At 45.6% G+C, this 20,046-nt stretch overlaps 1 protein-coding gene across 1 annotated transcript in view; it reads right to left on the bottom strand.

The window, feature by feature from the left end:
* ASIC2 (acid sensing ion channel subunit 2) overlaps positions 1 to 20,046 on the bottom strand; it is a 543,783-nt gene that overhangs the window by 2,805 nt on the left and 520,932 nt on the right. Inside the window, exons 4-9 of the mRNA XM_056863759.1 lie at positions 14,665 to 14,815; positions 12,276 to 12,332; positions 9,767 to 9,920; positions 6,736 to 6,827; positions 1,944 to 2,023; positions 1,574 to 1,642 (exon numbers count right to left, since the gene is read on the bottom strand). Coding sequence (XP_056719737.1) covers positions 1,574 to 1,642; positions 1,944 to 2,023; positions 6,736 to 6,827; positions 9,767 to 9,920; positions 12,276 to 12,332; positions 14,665 to 14,815 — 603 coding nt within the window. The remainder of the gene's footprint in view (positions 1 to 1,573; positions 1,643 to 1,943; positions 2,024 to 6,735; positions 6,828 to 9,766; positions 9,921 to 12,275; positions 12,333 to 14,664; positions 14,816 to 20,046) is intronic.

The raw sequence follows: 20,046 nt of genomic DNA, 5'->3' as shown, positions 1-20,046 counted from the left end.
ACAATCTGTCTCCTGTCACAGTGTTTCATGAAGGGCCTAATCTGCCTTCATGATTACATGTCGGCTGTAACTACTGTTTAACTCCAAAAAGGATCTCGAATCCCTGAAAAGTTTTTGCTCTTCGGCAATTCTCCTGGACAGCAAAGACGTTTTTAAAATCTCATCTGATCCTCAAAGGCGTGATTTTCTTGATTAGCAGCACAGTAGGATAATTGACTTCTTCTCATACTTCCCAAAGGGAGAGCTTCCATCCGCTGCCCCAGCAGGCATCTGTGAACCAGAATCCTTTTACACAAAGCTCATTTCTAAACCCAGCAAAAAGCCTTGTAGCGCCTTAAAGACGTATTCATTTATTTGGCCTGAGCTTCATCCAATACACGAATTAAGGAGCAACTGTACAAAGGTTAGACCCAGGTTATTCAGTGGTGCTTGCTCCCAAGAAAGTGTCCTTAGGATTGTGGCTTTAGGCTCCTAAATGGTTCTGACTGAGTTTGCCTGCCAAAAGTACTCTCTATTACTTCCTTAAGGATGAAACAAATTCAATATGAGACTTAATACTTTCTCTCAGAATTATTTATTTTGAGCTTTAATTCATAGTTCTTTTGAACATCTAGCCTAAGGAAGAGCTTTGTGTTACTCAAAAGCTCACAGTGAAGCTGGGTTGGTCTAACAGAGATGTGATTTTACTGTCCTTGCGAACTGTGTTCTCACGGACCATCGCCACTTTTGAACGGCTGACAGGAAACCTGGGTGAAATCTGAAAATGTCCGGAGTGATGTATGTACATTAGGCTGAGCAAGAAGAGAGTCCCTCTGAAGATAAGCAGAGTGCATTTCCCGCACCACTGAAAAATTAAGTCCTCACATCTGTGATTAATGTTCCTCATTAATGGTGGCCTGCCCGGCATCCACAAGAGCTGATGCTTCCTCTCTGGTGGCACCTGCTTTGCGGATCAGGCCACCTGAGCAGGAGATGGGAGTGCTGCCCCCGAAAACTTCAGGAGCTTCTGTAGCAGAGCTTTTCATGGTGTATACTTTGCAGGCATTTTTATTGCATTTTATTAGGTTTTATTAGGATGTATTCGATTGGGGGTAGATTTGGGGTTTTATTGTTGTGTAATGTTTTAATTATGCATTGTAAGCCGCCTTGGGAAAAGAAGGGTATAAATGGTTTAATAAATAAATAAATGAGGGGCTGAGCTTCAAGGCCAGCAAGCATGGCAGACTCGTGCCTCTGCACCTTTATTTTTCAGAAATGACATGTCCCCCCTTTCCTCCCTCCTGAACTTCAGAGAGCCTCCATGGGGTATCTGACCACACCACATCCAGGGATTTGCTCCTGGGCTCAACCTTGAAAGATGTGAATGGAAAGAAGAGTGCTCCTGAGTATGTGCAAACTGCCTTTCCCTTGACAGGGCAGAGAGCACAGGTCCCCAAACCAAGCTGAGCCCCTGGGTCTTTTCCCCATCTTGAAGGGCAATGCACCCATACTGTTGGCATCGGCTTCGGCTTTTGCATTCTCCTCCGCTAAGGCCCAGAAACCTGACTTGAGGAGCGTGGGGTAGAATACTTACCACATTCTCATCGTGGCTTCCTTCCTCTTCCTCCTGGCCAAGAATGTCTAACAATTTCTCCTTGATCAACTGCAAGAGATGGGAGACAGGCTCATGCTCTCAGTTCCAACGGAACAAAACATCCATATTGGAACACAAGGGGAAGAGGCACAAGGGGAAGAGCATCAGGCTCACTGTTTGTCCAGCTTCTTCTAATTCATGGGGAGGGGAAAAGACCTACAAGATACAAGCCTCCTCTTTTCACCCTGTTCATCTCCTCCCACCCCAGCCAATCAGGCTGATGAAGAAGCACACAGGCACTCTCCTTCTTCTGCTAAGCTGGCTGCCGCAGTACCTTGCTGACACTGGAAGAGAAAGCACCAACACTCACCTCATAGATATAGTCAAATATTTCCAAAATGGTGAGGATGCTAGCACCAATAAAAAGGCCCATCTGACCTCCGATATCACCTGAGAGAGAACAGAAGAGTTGTTTCATGCACCATAACAATGTAAATAGCACCAATATAATTGCAAGAGGGTGATGTATGGCCAACAGCCTCAGATCCCTCTGGGGGATAAGCGAGGATGCCAAAAGCACCGTTTCCATTGGCTCACGGAACATAGGCTTCAGAATGATGTGCATGTCCAGACCAAAGAGGGAAGAGGAACAACTGTTCATTCTACCCACCAAAAACAGTCATAGCCCACTGTCCTGGGGTCTCCATCCCTCATCGGCATAGAAACATAGAGCTGGAAGGGACCTCAAGGGTCATCTAGTCCAACCCTCTGCACAACGCAGGACATTCACAACTACCTCCCCCACACTCTCCCAGTGACCCCTGCTCTAGGCCCAGAGGAAGACAAAAAACCTCCAGCATCCCTGGCCAATCTGGCCTGGAGGGAAATTCCTTCCTGACCCCAAAGTGGCGATCAGCATCTCCTGTGGTAAGGTACTGTGGGGCTTGAACCAGGCGTCTCGAAGTGGGAGGCTGCATCCTTGCAGTTAAAATACTTTTCTTTTTACAAAGGTTGAATTATTTGCATTAGATTATTCTTTGGATCTGGAGCTAGTGAAAAATTACTCCTCCCTCAAGAGCCGGGGGTGGGGTGTTATAAGTATGTTGAAGACTTGGGTTCAAATGTCCATCCACAGCCCTGCTGGGAGGTTAAAACTCCATCAGTGTTCTGAACTTCTTGGATGAAAGCCAAGATTGAAAGAGAATCGACAGTAAACTAGCTGATCTGAAACCCAAACACTGACATTAAATAATGACAACAATACTTAGCATTTTTATAGAGTGCTCAAAGCACTTCATTATCGCAATAACCTTTGCAACTACTCTGTATAGCAGATTATTATTTTCCACACGTTGCCTTCGGGGTGGGTTGGTAGGGAGGGATCCAGGCTGAGATGCCTGCCAACTTAAGTGCAAATTCCCCCGTTACAAAGACATGTCTTGCAGTTCTGTGGTTCCCAGATGATCTCAGGCCGGATATGGATCGGGGTCATGGTATGCAGGGAAAGTGTTTAAACCTTCCCATTGTGCCATTTTCCTGACCTGAAAAGGCCCCAGGGATCTGTTGTGTGTGTATGTATGCCATCAAATCACAGCTGACTTATGGCAATCCCATAGGGTTTTCAAGGCAAGAGACGTTCAGAGGTGGTTTGCCATTGCCTGCCTCCATGTCATGGCCCTGGTATTCCTTGGAGGTCGCCCATCCAAACACTAACTAATGAGAGCCAGTGTGGTGTAGTGGTTAAGAGCGGTGATTTGGAGCGGTGGATGCTGATCTGAAGAACTGGGTTTGATCCCACATGAGCGGCAGACTCTAATCTGGTGAACCAGGTTAGTTTCCCTACTCCTCCACATGAAACCAGCTTGGTGACCTTGGGCTAGTCACAGCTGTCTTAGCACTCCCTCAGCTCCACCTATCTCACAAGGTGTCTGTTGTAGGGAGGGGGAGAGAAGGTGATCGTAAGTTGGTTTGACTCCCACCCTCACCCCACCAGTGGCCAGGGGGTGGGGGCAGGGGGGACCTGGCAACCCTACCGTTTGGGAGACATTTTACTCACTCCCTCTCTGCTCAGTAACCACTTTCACTCCTTGCTTTGGTCTGAAATTATTTACTTTTGGCGGATGGGAGCAGAGCAAGGCAGGATGTGTTATAGGACAAACTAAAGGAGATAGAAACTCTGCAAAGATGCACCTTCAGGTGTTGAATCTAGCCAGTTTCTGTCTCCCAAAACCTGCCTTGGCTGCAGAAAAGACTCTATTTAGGACGCCAGGGCTGTCTAAAAATAAGCCCCGGGTTGTATATAACTTTCTAAAAATAGTAAGTGAAATATTCAAGGAACTTATTTCTGTACTCACAGAGGTTGCTTAAAGGCCATCCAATTTTAAATTCATATGTTTATATGATGATAGAAGCAGAATGATATGCCTTTTTATTTAAGAAGCATCTAAATAATTGTGAGATTTTCTTATATAAACTGAAGCCCAACTCAGGCCTTTTAATTTTTCTTGGATGGTTTGAACCACTGGTTTAAATTGCCTCGGTTTAAACCAAGCCACCTGGTTTTGAAAACCTTGAAAGAAAGAGATTCAGTGGCCCACCTAAGCAGATTGTTCTGATGCCGCCTGAAAAGAGTGAGCAATTCTAAATCCATCCTCACTGAAGTTTAAATCCACTGTTTCTTTCTGTATCCACATGGAACGCAGCAAGCAATGTTTCCTTCTCTTCTTCCTTGAGATCTCCTTGATGCTTCTGTATATACAACCTAAAATTGCAACGGGTCTTTTTTGCTGAGCAAAAACCAACATGGCTTCTGCAAAGGTAGGTCCTGTCTCACTAACTTTTTGGAGTTTTTTGAAAGTGTCAGTAAACATATGGACAGGAATGAGCCTGTGGACATTGCGTATTTGGATTTCCAAAAGACTTTCGACCAAGTCCCCCACCGAAGAGTGCCAAGCAAGCTTCGTAGTCATGGGATAAGAGGAAAAGTCCTCTTATGGATTGAGAGCTAGCTGAAAAATAGGAAGCAGAGAGTAGGAATGAATAGTCAGTTCTCAAAATGGAGGGATGTGAGCAGTGGGGGTCTCTCAAGGATCTGTGATGGCCACTGTGTGAACAGACTGCTGGAGTTGATGGGCCTTGGTCTGATCCAGCCTGGTGTTTCTTATGTTCTTATGCTGCAGAAGCACAGTGTTCGTTCATCTGTCCTCCATGAAAGTCCTGTACATCTTCTCAGAAAAATCTAAGCTACACTGCTACATTTAGTTCTTCTTTCCCACATGAATAAGTAAGGCCCACTCATTCAACACAAGACTCCCAAGGAAGTGTGCATAAAACTGTAGCTTTAATTTTGCCGCTATTTGCGCACCCCTCCGGTCTATTGACGGCTTTCGTCCATCCTCCAGAGTGAACTGCGGTCTCTCCCACTTTGGTGTCAGGCACAAATTAAGTTATCTTGAGGAGATAAGCTGCCTCATCACTTATCAAATTTGGTTTCTCTTTCCTAGGGGCAATGCACTTCATTTGTCATCATCAGCCAAGTTCATGTCTGCAACTTCAGTTCAAGCTCTGGCAGAACATTACTGGGACCAGCAAAGGATACAGAGGCCATTTATGCAGGGTCGATTCTTCTCCTCGCTCAACGCTGATTTTTAAAATCCAACCTTTAAAATGACTATTCATGGTCCCAAGCAAGAGGAGAAAGAACAAATTCCACCCCCGTACTCGCCTGCTCCTTCGTTTGCATAGCCATTAGCAATAGTCGTTTGCATAGCTAAGCCGCAGCTGGGATTCTGCATGCTTCCTTCAGTGAATGCTTCCATGCGGGGGCGGAGCAAATACAAAAGGTCGTGTTAAAGGGGCTTTTAAGAAATGTGAAGCAGGTATGCGCTGGCTTCACAGTGATGGTTCAGTGTGAAGAAATCAAAAAAATATGCGGGGCACTTCAGCCAGGAACTCGCTGCTAATTACCAAGCATGAACGGCCAGGATGTCACAAACATCTTGGTGGAATCTTTCTCCTTCCCCTGCCCATAGGTATCATAGATATTTTTCTACACAAACTGGTATGAATCTCACTGTTTGGAAAGTAAAGGTTTGTATCTCCATGACAACAGAGTGGATGCTTAAACGCCGCGGGACAAACAAACAGAAATTAAACGTGCCTTCTTTTAATCCAAACAACAGAAGGGGCTGGATAATGACTTTGACAAGAAGAGCAAGTGAAGAAGCTTTCAGCATGATGGATGGAAAGCCAAAGCCTTGGAGACAAGGTGCGGGTGGAAACAGGAGAAGAAGAAAAAAACCGAGGGTACCAATTTGCTGCAGAGCTGAAATTAATATTTGGGAGGAGGGCGAAAGTCAGCTGCAAGTTCTCCTAAATGTATATTTATAGCCCCTCATCTTTATTTTTCCCCAAAAAATATTCTCATTATCGACTCTGTATGTTCATTACACGAAGAAGCGTATCAGTAATGAATTCAGCAAATCAATCCTCAACGTTGCAGCCTATCAACAAGATTTAAGATTTGGCCTTTTAAAAAAAAACAGGGGGGGAAAGTATCGTTCAAAGTCAAAATCTGAAAGGGGCACCATCTTTCTCGGTGTTTAGAAAATGCTGCAAGGCTGAAACTCTTCAGAAAGGCCTTTGGGCAGCTCACCGTTAAAAGAATCAGTCCGACTGCTGGCTACACAATTTCGATTGCCTTTTGGCCGTCATCTAACTTTGAATCTCCCACACCTTCCCCCTGACTCCCCTTTTACTGGAGCTGTGTTCAGACCTCAAGTTCCAGTTCCCAATAATCTCCATTAAGAGCAAGTGGGGTGCAGTCGTTAAGAGTGGCAGACTCTAATTTGTAGAACCAGGTTTGATTCCTCCCTCTTCCACATGAGCGGCGGACTCTAATCTGGAGAACTGGGTTGGTTTCCCCACTCCTGTACATGAAGCCTGCAGGGTAACCTTGGGCTAGTCACAGTTCTCTCAGAATTCTCTCAGCCCCACCTACCTCACAAGGTGCCTGTTGCGGAGGGAAGGGAAGGTGATTGTAAGCTGCTTTGAGACTCCTTAGAGAAAAGCGGGGTATAAGACCAACTCTTCTTTTTCATTCTCCATCCACGTCATCTAATATATACATTGAAGTACACACATACTATTTTTGGGTTACTCACCAAGTAAAGCTGCCACCTCATATGCTTTCTTCTGCTCAATGGTCTCGTAGTTGAGGGCTTCGAAGAATATGTCCAACACGAGGATATTCTCCCTAAGGGGAGACAAGAAAAAGTCAGGAAAGAGTCAAGAGCGAGGAGTTGCATCCATTAAAACAAGGATGTTTTCTTCCATCGATGCACATTTTCTGCCAAGTGCTGAGAGATCTTGTATGCCCATTGGATAGCCTGAGGGATATCTTATGCCTAGGCAGGAGTTAGATCACCCCTGGGCAGAGACCGAAAGGAAGTGTGACAGTGCCCTGTGGTTTCTAAGCAAACACTACATACTATCCTCTCCTTTTTCCTCTTGGATATCCCGAAACGTCCACACAATTGGTGTTGCAGTGTGATAGGGGCGCCACCCACCTATGACAGAAATGAGAGGGATGGATACAGATCCAAGAAATGCGAGGTTAGGGCACAGACCCAGGAGAGATTTCCAGCTTTCATTCTGCTTTCCAAGAAATCTGGAATCTAGGTGTGAATTTTGGATTTAGGGCAAGTGTCTGTCCTAGAGCCAAACTGAGCTCAGTAAAGAAGCAAATACGGCTCTTTAAAAAAAGAAAATGAAATCTTTGAAGGTAAGGTTTATTGGAGGGGTGGATGGGAAGTTAGAATACCAGGATGTGAAGGAAATGGCATGAAAAGATTTTTAAGGACTGAAGGGCATTTTAGATTGGGAAATAACAGAGGTATATAGTCGCCAGTAATCCAAGGGTGAACCATGCGCAGATTTATGCCAGCGTACTAAAACAAACAAACATGCAGGGTGGTCCAGTGTATATTTACTTATAGCGAGATCTCATGCATGCTGCTTCCTAATAATATTATTATTGTAAGCTGCTTTGAACCACAAGGAAAGGAAGGGTTTATATATGTTTATATATATCCAATATATATAACTTGAAACAACCAGTGTTTGGGCTGCAGAAACTTTATGCAGTCTTGATTAACATACTAATTCAATTGCCTATTTTCAGTTATGAAAATGGGTTTTCTTATACAGGCTTGTGCTGATCTCTAGCTCTGAATTTTGATGCAGTTTGGGTCTTTAATTATAAAATGTGGCTGGCCCTGGACTAGGATATGGAGGATTAAAAGTCAATCAAGTTTGCATTTTGAGACAGAACTGTCACATGTGAGTTATGCAAAAGGCTGAATGTGTTGCAATTCCTAATTTTTTAAAACAAATCTGATTTTTTTATATTACTGGGCCCTTTGGACAGAGGACACCCTACATATGTACAATACCATTAAACAAATCTTAAAGCCCTGGTTATACAGAGGAATTAAGATGTATTAAAAAGGAGTTTAAACAAAATCTGCCAAATTAGGTAAAAACTATATTAAAAAAAAGATGTAAATTAGACTGGGAAAGCAGCTAATCTACTCGAGCAGCAAGTCAAATGGTATAAAACCAAGGCAGGAAACTTTAAATTGCAGATGAAGCAATCACATGACCGAGTGTGCCCTTGAATTAAAATTTTAAAATCCCTGTACGCAGAAAACTAGCAGGGAGAAGAGTTATATAGTCTAACCTTCTCCTTGTCATTATTATTTTCATGCACAAGAATGTTTTTCTCCCATAAGGGAGCATTCAGACATGCTATTGTACACAGGATAGTACAGTTCTACCTCCCACCCCGCTGCTCTTAACAGTGCTCAGATCTGATAACTGAATCCATTGGGTTCACTTCACTTCTGGCCACCTCTGTATCCCTTGAGAAGGTGGATTCAGCTGGAGGTAGGAGAATCTGCCAGGAAGATGGCATAGGCGTGGTCCAGACATAATGTGAAACCACAGCTTATTTCAGGGGTCCCCAACCTTTTTGAGCCTGTGGGCACCTTTGGAATTCTGACATGGCATGGTGGGTGCAGCCACAAAACGGCTGCCAAAGGAGGTGGAGCCAGCCACGAAATGGCAGCCGCAGCCTATCTTCAACAGCCAATCAGAAGCAAAAGCCCCATCTGCCCCTGCCCACTTTCTAAAAACACTTGGTGGGTACCAGGAAAGGTGTTGGTGGGCACCACATTTGAGACCCCTGGCTTATTTCAACTACAGTTAGCTTTTGAAACCAGGGTTCAGCTTGCAGACAGTCATTCAACGCCTGGCTTGCCAGGATCATTACTTTTACTCTTTGCCCTGCCTCCCCCATGCACTATGGTAAGCGGCGGTCCCAGGAGACAGGCCGGGATTAAGCCAGAATGGCCACCTTTGTATGTTGCCTGAAAACATAGGTAAAACCGACTGTAAGTATTAAGCTACCCTCAAGCCCTGGTTTCAGATACGAGCTAGATGTATCTTAAGTAGCCATAGTTAGTGGAGTGGCGCATGTTCAAAGGATCACACTAACTGTAGCCAAGCCATGGTTTTGTATGATGTCTGAATCAAGCCATATGGCACTTTCGCACATGCTAAATAATCCACTTTCCATGCACTTTAACAATGCAGGACAATGACTCAGCTCAAACCAAACCCCCTTCTGACTATATAAATTACTCTTCCTACACACTTTGACACTGAGAGACACTGTCCTTCAGTGTTACTCCTCTGAAGATGCCTGCCACAGCTGCTGGCGAAAAGTCAGGAAAGAAAATACCAAGACCATGGTTACACAGCCCGGATAACCTACAAGAACCGATGAACTCTGACTGTGAATACAATACTTTAACAATAGTTTGCAAGTGGATTTTGCCATTTCACACAGTGTATTTGAATACATAAACACTATTAATTTGGTATCCATTTGCCTCTGTCTTCATTCCAAGGTCACAGAATATGGGCTCTGGTATAGCTGGCTGCGATCTCGCTATATAAATACATAGTTACCGATTGCTCAAGCTAATTTCCCCATTCAAAGAGCAATTTGGGTAACACACCAGATTCTGTGACGTTCACCCTGTAATCAAGTGCTTCCACTCGGCTTATTTAGCTTATCTCGGCTTATTTAGCATTCCCCCCACCCCTGCCATGTAGACTGGGCTTCCTTACGAGATGTATCTCTCTGACTTGTTGAACTTCTTCTCGAGGTACTTGGCTGAGGTTTTGCTGGGGATCTTGACCATGGAGAGTTCCTTGTTGTAGCGGGTCAGATTGCATGGTGTTTGGCACACGCAGTAACTGCTGTCTTTTTCCCCAAGAAGGCCTGCAAAGTGAAACAGAAACCAGGTCAATCGATCAGTCAATCAATCGACCTTTACTGGCATATTCTCAGAAATATAGCATAGATGGTACACAAGAATCCTCAATCCATACATTTCCCATATAAATATGATTTAAACTTTGACCCTAGTCTTGACAACTTCCGTCAAAAATTCCGCCACCTTCAATGTGACTTCAGGGATAGAGTCGTTCATTAAAAACCGGCATACGGAAGTTTCTTGGCTAGATTTCATTTTATCAATCAAGGGTAAAATTGTTTCCTTACGAGGGCCATCATGCAGAAGACAATTTATGATTATATGCTGAAGTGTATCATGTTGACTCAAACTGCATAAACATAATATTTTCTTAAAGGGGGTATTTTTAAACCTATCCTTTAATACCTCCGAGGGGAGGGCATTAAGTCTGGCAAGCATAAAAGCCCTCCGTTGGAGGGGGTCCTCAAGTGTGTCAAAGTACTGTTGAAGTTTCCCGTATTTAACCTGTAGACCTAATTTAAGAGGGGAGCATGTTGGTGGGATAGACGGGCATATTATTTGTTTTTCTTGGGCTAAAATTCTTTGTTTGATAGTACTGAATGCTGATTTTTCGTCTAACATTGACAGATCCTCTAAGGCAATACCAATCTGGCCAAGTTTAACTAGAATAGTGGAGAATCAGCTAGCTTTGTAGGTGTCCTTTAGCAAATGGAACATAAGAGATCCTTGATTTGCCCTAAAGTGAATTTTAAGCCAGTATTTAAAGGTTGAGATCCAAGCTCTGGTCAGAAACCAGGTGAGGAACAGGGAGAACCACCTGCCAATGCAGGTGGACAAGAAGGATTGCCATGCTGGATCAGATTAAACCCCCACCTCTGTCTCTAAGAACAGTCAGGCCACTTCTTTGTGCTGCAGATGGGCGTGTGAGGGTAGTGAGGGAAGATGTAACAATTCTTATTGGCAAGATGTAATGCCCTAGACTCAGCCGAGACACAAGGACGATACAATAAAATTATTGCAGAAGAACGAAAATGCCCATTTTGTCCGGATCAAATGGACTCCCTAGCCCACATTGTTTTAGCATGTCCACAAAATAATATTGCACAAAATAAATATATCATTCCCTGGATAAAACTGCTAAAGACGCTTTCTGAGAAGTGGATACTGCGTTATCTGCTGTCAAACAGATTGGTCAATTGTGTGAGAGATGTGGCAACTTTTCTCTTTAGAGTGTCAAGGAAAAATTAAATTTCATCTCCCCTTTTTAAAGTGTGAAGTGGTTGATGGATAGCCAGTGGCTGTTAAATCTAGGGAAAGGAAATTTACCAAAGGCCAAACACTGGCCTGTATCTAACCAGTATTCTCTGCAAAGTTTCATGCCTCCCTGTCACCTGAGGAGACTTCCTTCAGTGGAAGAGTAAATTAAGTCAGAGAAAGGGTCCTGTGGCTAGACTGGAAGGCATCAACCTTTGCTGAAAAGAGTGGTGTAATACAGGCCAATCGTTTCATGACCGAGGTAAGACTTGAACTTTGATCTCCTAGATAAGAGGTGTCAAACATAGGGCCTGGGGGCCTGATCTGGCCCCTTGAGAGCTCTTATCTGGCCTGCAAGCCAGCCGAGGCAGCCACACACACCCACTCCCAATGTGTCAATGAGCAAACGTTGTTAAATAAAAGAAATTACCGTAAAAGTGTTATTGTTTTAAGAAAGTTTGTATTTTAAGTGAAAAAAATACCATTAATTGGCTTTGCCTGTTTCTTTTATAAAGTTTGTATCATCTCCGGTACCTGGCATTAAATTTTATGGTACACATCGCTTGGCCCGACCAATTGACATTTATTTCATATCCGACTCTCGTAACGAACGAGTTCGAAACCCCTGTCCTAGATCCTAGTGCAACTCTTTGCTCACACTGGATCTAATCTCTGGCCAAATCCCAACCCTTCCGGCAATCCAGCCAAACCGAAACATCCCACAAAAGTGAAATTTCACATCATTTCCCAAATGACAAAACTATTCAGATCTTGCTTTTGAAATCTGACTGAAGCTACTTCTACATCTGCAGCCTGAGTGATGAATTGCAAAGCAGTAACTTTAACGTTCCCCAACTCTAAATCCAATGGCACCCATAACTGGGAATATCAGGAAAGAAGGAATGCACGTCTGAAAAGCTGCAAGCAAATTCACGTTTAAAAGAATTTGTGCGACAATTCCCCCCTGCCCTCCTGTCCCAATTTTTTTTTGCCATCACAAGTATCAGTGCTTAATTTTCGAAAACGCAGCTGTTGTGGCTTCACACAAACCCCTGAGAAGCAGACATCCTTGACAATGAGAAAATCCTTCATCCTTCAGAACTCACCCAGCGCAGGCTCTGCACATTCTTTATACTGCTCTGGAGTGCAGAACGGGGCATCCCCTGAATAAAAAAGGAAAATACACACGGCCAATGTTTATGAGAGCTTTGCAAGGATCACACCGATTTGTACAAAAATGTGACTTGCCAATTGGTCCCCCAACACAAAAAAAACCGACAAAAAGATACTCCCCACCTCTGTGTTAAATGCACAATGCAAACTTTGAAATCTTTATAGCTACTGGCTGAAAACAGAACATTGGACTTACTTACCTTGACGGCTCCTTTTGTTGAGAATGAGGAGGACATCCTGCCGCGTTTGGGCACTCCTCTTCCCATCATTCTAGGAGGCAGGAACTAGACTGCCAAACGTGCTCAAACATATCCAAAATGGGCCAGGATGTCCTCCTCATCTCAAACAAAAAAAGTTCTGGCTTTGGTGTGCTGAAATGAGATTTCCCTAGATCGGCTCATTTACTAAGCTGCTACGGGATGCTTATGAACAGTTCAACTGCTTAGAAGCCCTTAAAAAAATACCGCCAGCACACTAGGCATGTTTTGGAGGCATGCTCATTTTGCGAGGGCTTTCGTCAACAATGGCTGTAATGCTTTTGAGGATGTCTATGGAGTGGTGTCTGTGCATACTGTAAAAAAAAAGTTTTATTTATTTATTGTGCATTTAAATTCTTTGATTATGGAGCGGCTACGATGCCTGCTTTCTTGTGCAGCTGGCAAAGACAGACCAGGTGGAGCCCCAAATTCTTTTCCTCTCATCCCCTGAAGGCGCTACGGACTGAATTTTCCGCTCTTCCTTCGCCAGCCTCAGAAGCCTGTCTTCATGATCCCAACATGCAATTCGTCTGATGCAAGATGGCTGCCTCCATGCAGCTCAGTATGGCTAAAGTTGCTCTACGGGTTTCTTTGCAGGTATTGGGAGGAAAACAAAAGAGGGTGAGGAGAGAATTGCTTTTCTTGCTAGGGACCAGATGAAGCTGAGAAGGGATGCAGAGAAGGGAGTGCTATCTCATTTACACATTTGTAGTCAACTGTTGGACTGTGTCAACTGTTCATGTGCGAGAAAAGGTGATACATGAAAGGCTGTGTGTGAGTTGATCGAACACCTAAGGTACAATACGTTTGTAGTAATTCATGCTTATCAAGTTGGATATGTGACTTCGGTAGTTTGCATTGTCCTATCTTAGTAAACAGAGTTGGCCTTAATCCAGCACAGTTTTCTTGGGTGGGGAGCATAGGCAGTGCACATTAAATGAGTTATCTGGGTGGGTGGAAGGTGTTAGATCACTGCAACGGCCTTACAGCTACAATCAGTTATCTCAGATAGTGACGGGGACAGTGTCCTGGAAGCAGCGCACCACCTTAAAAAACTGCTAAGCCAGAGCTATGGTGAATTACAATCCAAAGATGCGCTGGAGCATTTAAAAGGCCGGTTTAACACTTATTGACAAAAGTCAAGCTAGAACAACTTTAATGTGCTGTTAAAAACAAAAACGAAAAAATCAATCTTTGGGTTGGGCCCAAACGTCTGGACTTCAGCCTGCTCTTGTCCTGATTCTGGAGCTACAGGGATGCAGAGGATTCATCCCATGCATTAAGTTCTGGTTATAGGGGGAATGTTAACATAACTATCCAGACCACTAACAAAGCCTCTTGAATCTCAGTAAACCAGAGAAGAGTATGGCCTAGGGTTGCCAACCTCCAGGTGGAGCCTGGAGCTCTCACGCTATTACAATTGATCTCCAGATGATCAAGATCAGTTCCCCTGGAGAAAATGGCTGCTTTGGAGAGTGGACTCTATGGCATTACAGAAGAAGAGTTGGTTTTTATATGCCGCTTTCTCTACCTTTAAAGAATCAAACTGGCATCTCCTTCCCTTCCTCTCCCCACAACTGTCACCTTGTGAGGTAGTTGGGGCTGAGAGAGTTCAGAGAGAACTGTGACTGGCCCAAGGTCACCCAGCAGGCTGCATGTGGTGGAGTGGGGAAAAAGACCCGGTTTTCCAGATTAGTCAGCCGCTCTTAACCACGACACCACGCTGGCTCTCCATAGCCAGCTGAGGTCCCTCCCCTCCCCAAACCCCGCTCTTCCCAGGCTTCACCTCCAAAATCTCCAGGTATTCCTAAACCAGAGCTGGCAACCTTAGTACGGTCTGATTTCTGAAGTGCAGATGAGCCTTGATCTCCGGTCTGAACAAAAAGGGGAATTCTGCTGCTAGGGCAGCTCCACCTAATCCTTGCCACAAACTTGCTTCGGCTTCATCCCTCCCTGGCCAGCTTAAGTTTTGCCCCATTCTCGGGGCCTCCCTTGACTTGGCAAAAGCTGGCTCTGACACCAGAGGAGGGGCACAGGCAGTCGCAGCTCATCTCCGCAGACGCACCTGGCATGTGAACCATCCGGCAGTTGCAGTTCTCTACCACGTAGCGGGTCTCGCAGTCAATCCTGCAGGCGGTGATGCTGTAGACGGGAAAGAAGTCCAGGCCGTAGTCTGAGGAGCGGCACTCGCCCCATGGAGGCGGAAGGTACGTCAGCTGTGTGAGAAAGGGAGGAACACCCTGATCGGCATGGGTCAAGCACTCATTCCCCTCCTCCCTAGGAAATTCATCTCTGGAACAGAAAACCTGAGAACGTAGAAAGTATAACTTTTCCCCTCCACTGGCCACACTGAGTTCAGCTTAATATTGCAGACACCTTCAACGATCCCAGTCCAATCCTAAACATTTTGCTTGGAAGGAGGTCCCATTAAATTCAGTGGGAATTGCTGCCTGGTAAACATGGTTAAGACTACAGCCTAGAGCTCAGACAGAAGATCACTGCTTTGTTCAATACACAGAATACAAACTGCAGCCTCAGTCTGCCTGGGGTTCATGCAGGGAAGGGAGAAGGGTTTAACCCTTCGAACGCCAGATTTTTAGATCTTTTCTCAGCTTTTTTTTTTTTTTTAGTTTAGAGTTTCTTAGAGCTCTTTGCTGTATATAGGAACATAATAAATATGGTTGGGATTCATTTGATCTCTCCACGGAGAGTAAGAATGACCCAAAAGGGACCAGGCCAGGAAGTGTTTGTAAATTTGGAAGGAGAATTGGCTTTTTTTTTTTGTCTTTGAGGCTTTCAAATGAATAACTGTTTGTGAATAAATCAGCTACTAAAACTTTTTAGGGGCTAGTAACTTCTTCAGACTTATTTGGAAGGTGGCAGCAAACTAAGAGTATTTTATGCATTGGGGAGAAAACATACTGAAACGAAGAAGGAAAAAGATGACAGTAAATACCTAGATGCACTTTAATTTTAAAAGAAATAAGAGTACTCTGAAAAGGCTGGGCAATTTACACCATACAGACCCAACATTCTATTGTATTTAAGTGAATCTTGAATTTCAAAATTACCACCCCCTCCAAGAAAACAACAAAAAAACTACTGTAGGCTAGCGCCAAAGCAATCTTTTGCCCAAATCGGTACTCTAAAATGAGGATTCCCACATACAGATTCAAGTTCTAGTTTTCCCTGACTTAATTTCAGTTCTATGAATAAAAGAGTGACTTCTCCCCAACTTTTAAAGCGCCAGATCGGCAGAGAAGGAAGGCCTGTGCCCAGGGTTGTAATGAGACCCCCCCCCCAACATCTGGTAGCGACAGCAGCACCGGCTCAAAGGGCGAGGTCCAGGATGTTTTTGGGGAGACTCCTCAGTGGGAGAATCAAGAATTTCCTGGTGACATTGACGAAGTGCCGTCAGAGGGCCTCCACGCCTCATTTGCGGTCCTCCAGCAAGATAATAGCACGGCATCTGCTGCCGTTTAGTCATCTGGAGTAGGGAGCGACACCCATATGCTGCAGATGGTAGGATAAGAGAGAATAAATAATCGTCATCTCTGATGACCTCGGCGTCTGCTTCAGTCCCGCTTCCACACACATCTTTTCAGTTATTTCAACTGCCGTATGCCGCCGTGTAGGTGATGAGATCGGAAATGATGGAATGATCACATATTCGGTTTCAGCGTTCCTTGCTTAGCCAGCCTTGGCTTTGAGCCACGTTGGCCCCCCGCGACTGTGGGAAAAACACAGCCTGAATACTTGATTGTGCCCTCCTCGGATGCGCTTTGAGCGACAGAGGTGGTTAAGTTTGCATTGCTCTGGTGGAAACGCTCTGATTCTAGGCTTGGAGCGCGTCTTCTCCAGCGTAGGGTCCTGGGCGACAGCTGCTGGAGCACAGAGGCACGGCATTTTGCTCTGTTGACCAGGCAAGGCCCGGGCTCCTTGTATTGATGCCCGGCCTGGCCAATGCTGAGGCCGCAATCTGCTTGCCATTTGCAGTGATCCATGTTGACGTCACCATAAATCTTTTCTGTGGCTGAAATTCACACAGTCCTTGCCTTAAACAGCGCACGGTCTTATTCTTACAGCGCAGCCAAAACTTCTGGACGCATGGCCCTTCAACAGATCTGAGTGCAGGGGTCCTGGTAATGCATGCCTTGGGTAGCCCAGAATCAACAGCTCGAGGCTGAAAAAGGTGGACCACCAACCTTTCAGTGGGAGACAAAGACGTGGGCAGAGTGGAGGCCTCCTCAAGGAGGAAGAACTGCTCACCCTCCTTAATGCCAACTCAAGATCCTTTGTGGCCTGCCAAGAAGTCCTGTTGCCAAAAGATGCCACTGCCACTTCTCTACTTCAGTTTTACCTCCGAATTGGCAACTGGGGCTGGTAGAACTGGGGTAGCTCTTTGGAGCCTGGGCGATAAAAGTAGAGACACCGTTTGTTTTTTTCTTGCTCAGGGTGCAACCTGCTAACAAAGGCACCAATGTATATACTTACTTGCCCACCAGCAGGTTTTTTTTTAGCGGTACTTACTGGTACTGCAGTCAAAAGCTCTGCTCATGACCCGAGTTCGATCCAGAGGGAAGTCGGTTTCAGGTAGCCGGCTCAAGGTTGACTCAGCCTTCCATCCTTCCGAGGTCAGTAAAATGAGTACTCAGTTTGCTGGGAGTAAAGTGTAGATGACTGGGGAAGGCACTGGCAAACCACCCCGTAAACATAGGAAACGTTAGGATGTGACATCACCCCATGGGTCAGGAATGACCCAGAGCTTGCACAGCGGACTACCTTTAACTTTTTTTGCTCACTGGTACTGAGTAATGCAAACTATTTTGGGGGCTCTCCCGAGTTTTGAGCTGGCAATTGGTGGAAACCAGTGCCACCTTATCTATCAGTACTGGCACTTTTTTTTTTTGAACAAAAGGGCACTACCTGCTGGTATTGAGCACAGGGATGCTGGCAAGAAAAGGCCTTTAAAACAATGGTCTGAAACATGGAGGATGGTGCCGAGTGGTTTTCTGTTGCCCCAGAAAGTTGGACCAATGGGTTGAAATTAAATCAAAAGAGTTTCTGTCTTGACATTGGGAAGAATTTTCTAACAGAGCGGTTCCTCAGTGGAACAGACTTCCTCGAGAGGTGGTAAGTGCTCCTTCCCTGGAGGTTTTTAAGTAGAGGCTGGATGGCCATCAGTCAGCAGTGCTGATTCTATGTCCTTGGGCAGTTCATGGGAGGGATGGCATCTTGACCATCTTCTAGGCATGGGTTGGACTAGATGACCCTGGTGATCCCTTCCAACTCTAAGACTCTATGATTTCCCCCCCCCCACACACACACACATTTTTACAGGGAACCCATGTACAATATGTGTGAACACATGCTGGCTCTCTCCTACAAACAGATGTGCACAGGATGTATGCGTATTCACTGTAACATGGGCACAAAGGTAGTGGCTGACCCCCACCCCCGGGTGGATCTTTCAGGGTTACAAGCCCACTAGTAGCTCTGTATGCTCCCAGATTCCATTATCTGTTGCCTGCCAGACCTCAGATACAGTGTAGTGGTTAAGAATGATGGACTAGTATCTGGGATATCTGAGCATGCCATGGAAGCTCACTGGGTGACCTTGGGCCAGTTACTCTTTCTCATCCTAACCTACCTCATAGGGTTGTTACGAGGATAAAATGAAGGAGAGGAGAACGATGTGAGACACTATGGGTCCCCATTGGGCAGAAAGGAGGGGTACAAATGCATTAAATAAAATGAATTAAATAATACTTCCCTGGTCATAAGAAAGGCCCTGCTGGATCAGACCAAGGCTCAAGTCCAGCAGTCTGTTCACTCAGTGGCCAACCAGGCGCCTCTACGAAGCCCACAAACAAGACGACTGCAGCAGCATTGTCCTGCCTGTGTTTCACAGCACCTAATATAACAGGCATGCTCAACTGATCCTGAAGAGAATAGGCAAGCTCGTCTGATCCTGGTCCACGGTCTTTCACCTTACATTCACTTACCAACACAAAGAGGCATCTTATTAACCCAACTCAGTGGCCTGCCTTAGAGAAGATTTTGTCTACTGCTGGTGAAAGGAACGTAGCAAGAGTTCCCAGTTTCACCCCTCCTCGTGGCCTTATCGTTCCACCTGGATTTGACTATTATAAGGGTAAATAATTATTTTCTGCAAAGTGAAGGCTGAAGGGAGGAAGGGTCACGGCTTGGCTCTCCAAGCCTTGGAGAAAAGTGACATCTCTCTGCCGTTGGCTGGCCGCTGGTACCGAAGAGTGATCACATTGCCCCCACCCCCCGTAATTACTTTGCCTTTGCCATTGTGTTCCAATCAATGGGTCCTGCTATATCCTCGGCTGCGTCTTGGAGCGATCGCATTATCACCCGACCAGGTCTCCATTAGCACCATTTTAAACCAGCATCGCCAAAAGAGAGATTAGAAGGGAAAGGTGTTCTGTCGCCTCAGAGCACTAACTTGCGGTAGGGTTGCCAGGTGGGTGGTTTTGGCGGGCAATTGCCCCCCAAGTCACCGGGCTGCTCCGGACCAGGGGCCGCATGCGACATGATTATGTTACTTCCGGCTTTCCCCCAAAAGCGCTGCAACGCCACAGCTGCTTTAGCACTCAAACCTCCCAAACGCCAGCATTTTGGGGGTTTGAGTGCTAAAGCGGCCACGGCCACGCAGTGCTTCTGGGGGGAAAGCCGGAAGTGACAAAATTGCATCATGTGCAATCGCCCCAGCCCCGTACCCCAAAACCTCCCGCAGATGGAGAGACAACCCTAAACCTGGCTTGGTTAGGGGAGTCCTCATGCTCGAGGCCAAGCTACAACCCTCGATCCATGGGCCAGACTGGGCCCTGCCATTTCTTGGAGCTCCTGCGCCTTCCTGAGAAAGACAGTTTGCTACAGCTAAGATACATAGGGTGGAGCATTTTTGAAATGATAAAAATGAATCACTCCTATCAGGCACTTCTGTGGCACGTCAGGAAGTCCACACACACGGCCTCAGAAAGCCTTCTGACAACCCTTTAAACTCGTTCAATATCGGGTGCGCTCAGGGATTGCTCAGCACCGCCTGGTAACTGGGTGGCTTCATCAAGATTTGAACTGTCAGCTTCCTGGCCCATGGTTCAGATTCATTGCAGCCGTGCCCCATGCTATAAATTCGACTGATGGGCTACAAGTGTATGTGTGCTAATGGGCTACATGTTCCCCTGGTGGGGCAAACAGCAGCTCCCCAGGGTCATTTCAGGTCAGGAAAACAATGCTGAGCAGGTTGGGTCTTAAGCCACCAGAAGAAGAAGACGGAGAAGAAGAGTTCGTTTTTATATCCCAATTTTCTATACCTTATAAGGAGTCTCAAACTGGATTACAATCACCTCCCCTTCCTCTCCCCACAACAGACACCTTGTGAGGTAGGTGGGGCTGAGAGAGTTCGGAGAGGTGTGAC

Source organism: Euleptes europaea, chromosome 18 (assembly GCF_029931775.1).
Source record: "Euleptes europaea isolate rEulEur1 chromosome 18, rEulEur1.hap1, whole genome shotgun sequence".
NCBI classification, from domain to species: domain Eukaryota; kingdom Metazoa; phylum Chordata; class Lepidosauria; order Squamata; family Sphaerodactylidae; genus Euleptes; species Euleptes europaea.
This window is presented reverse-complemented; position numbering and strand designations above follow the sequence as displayed.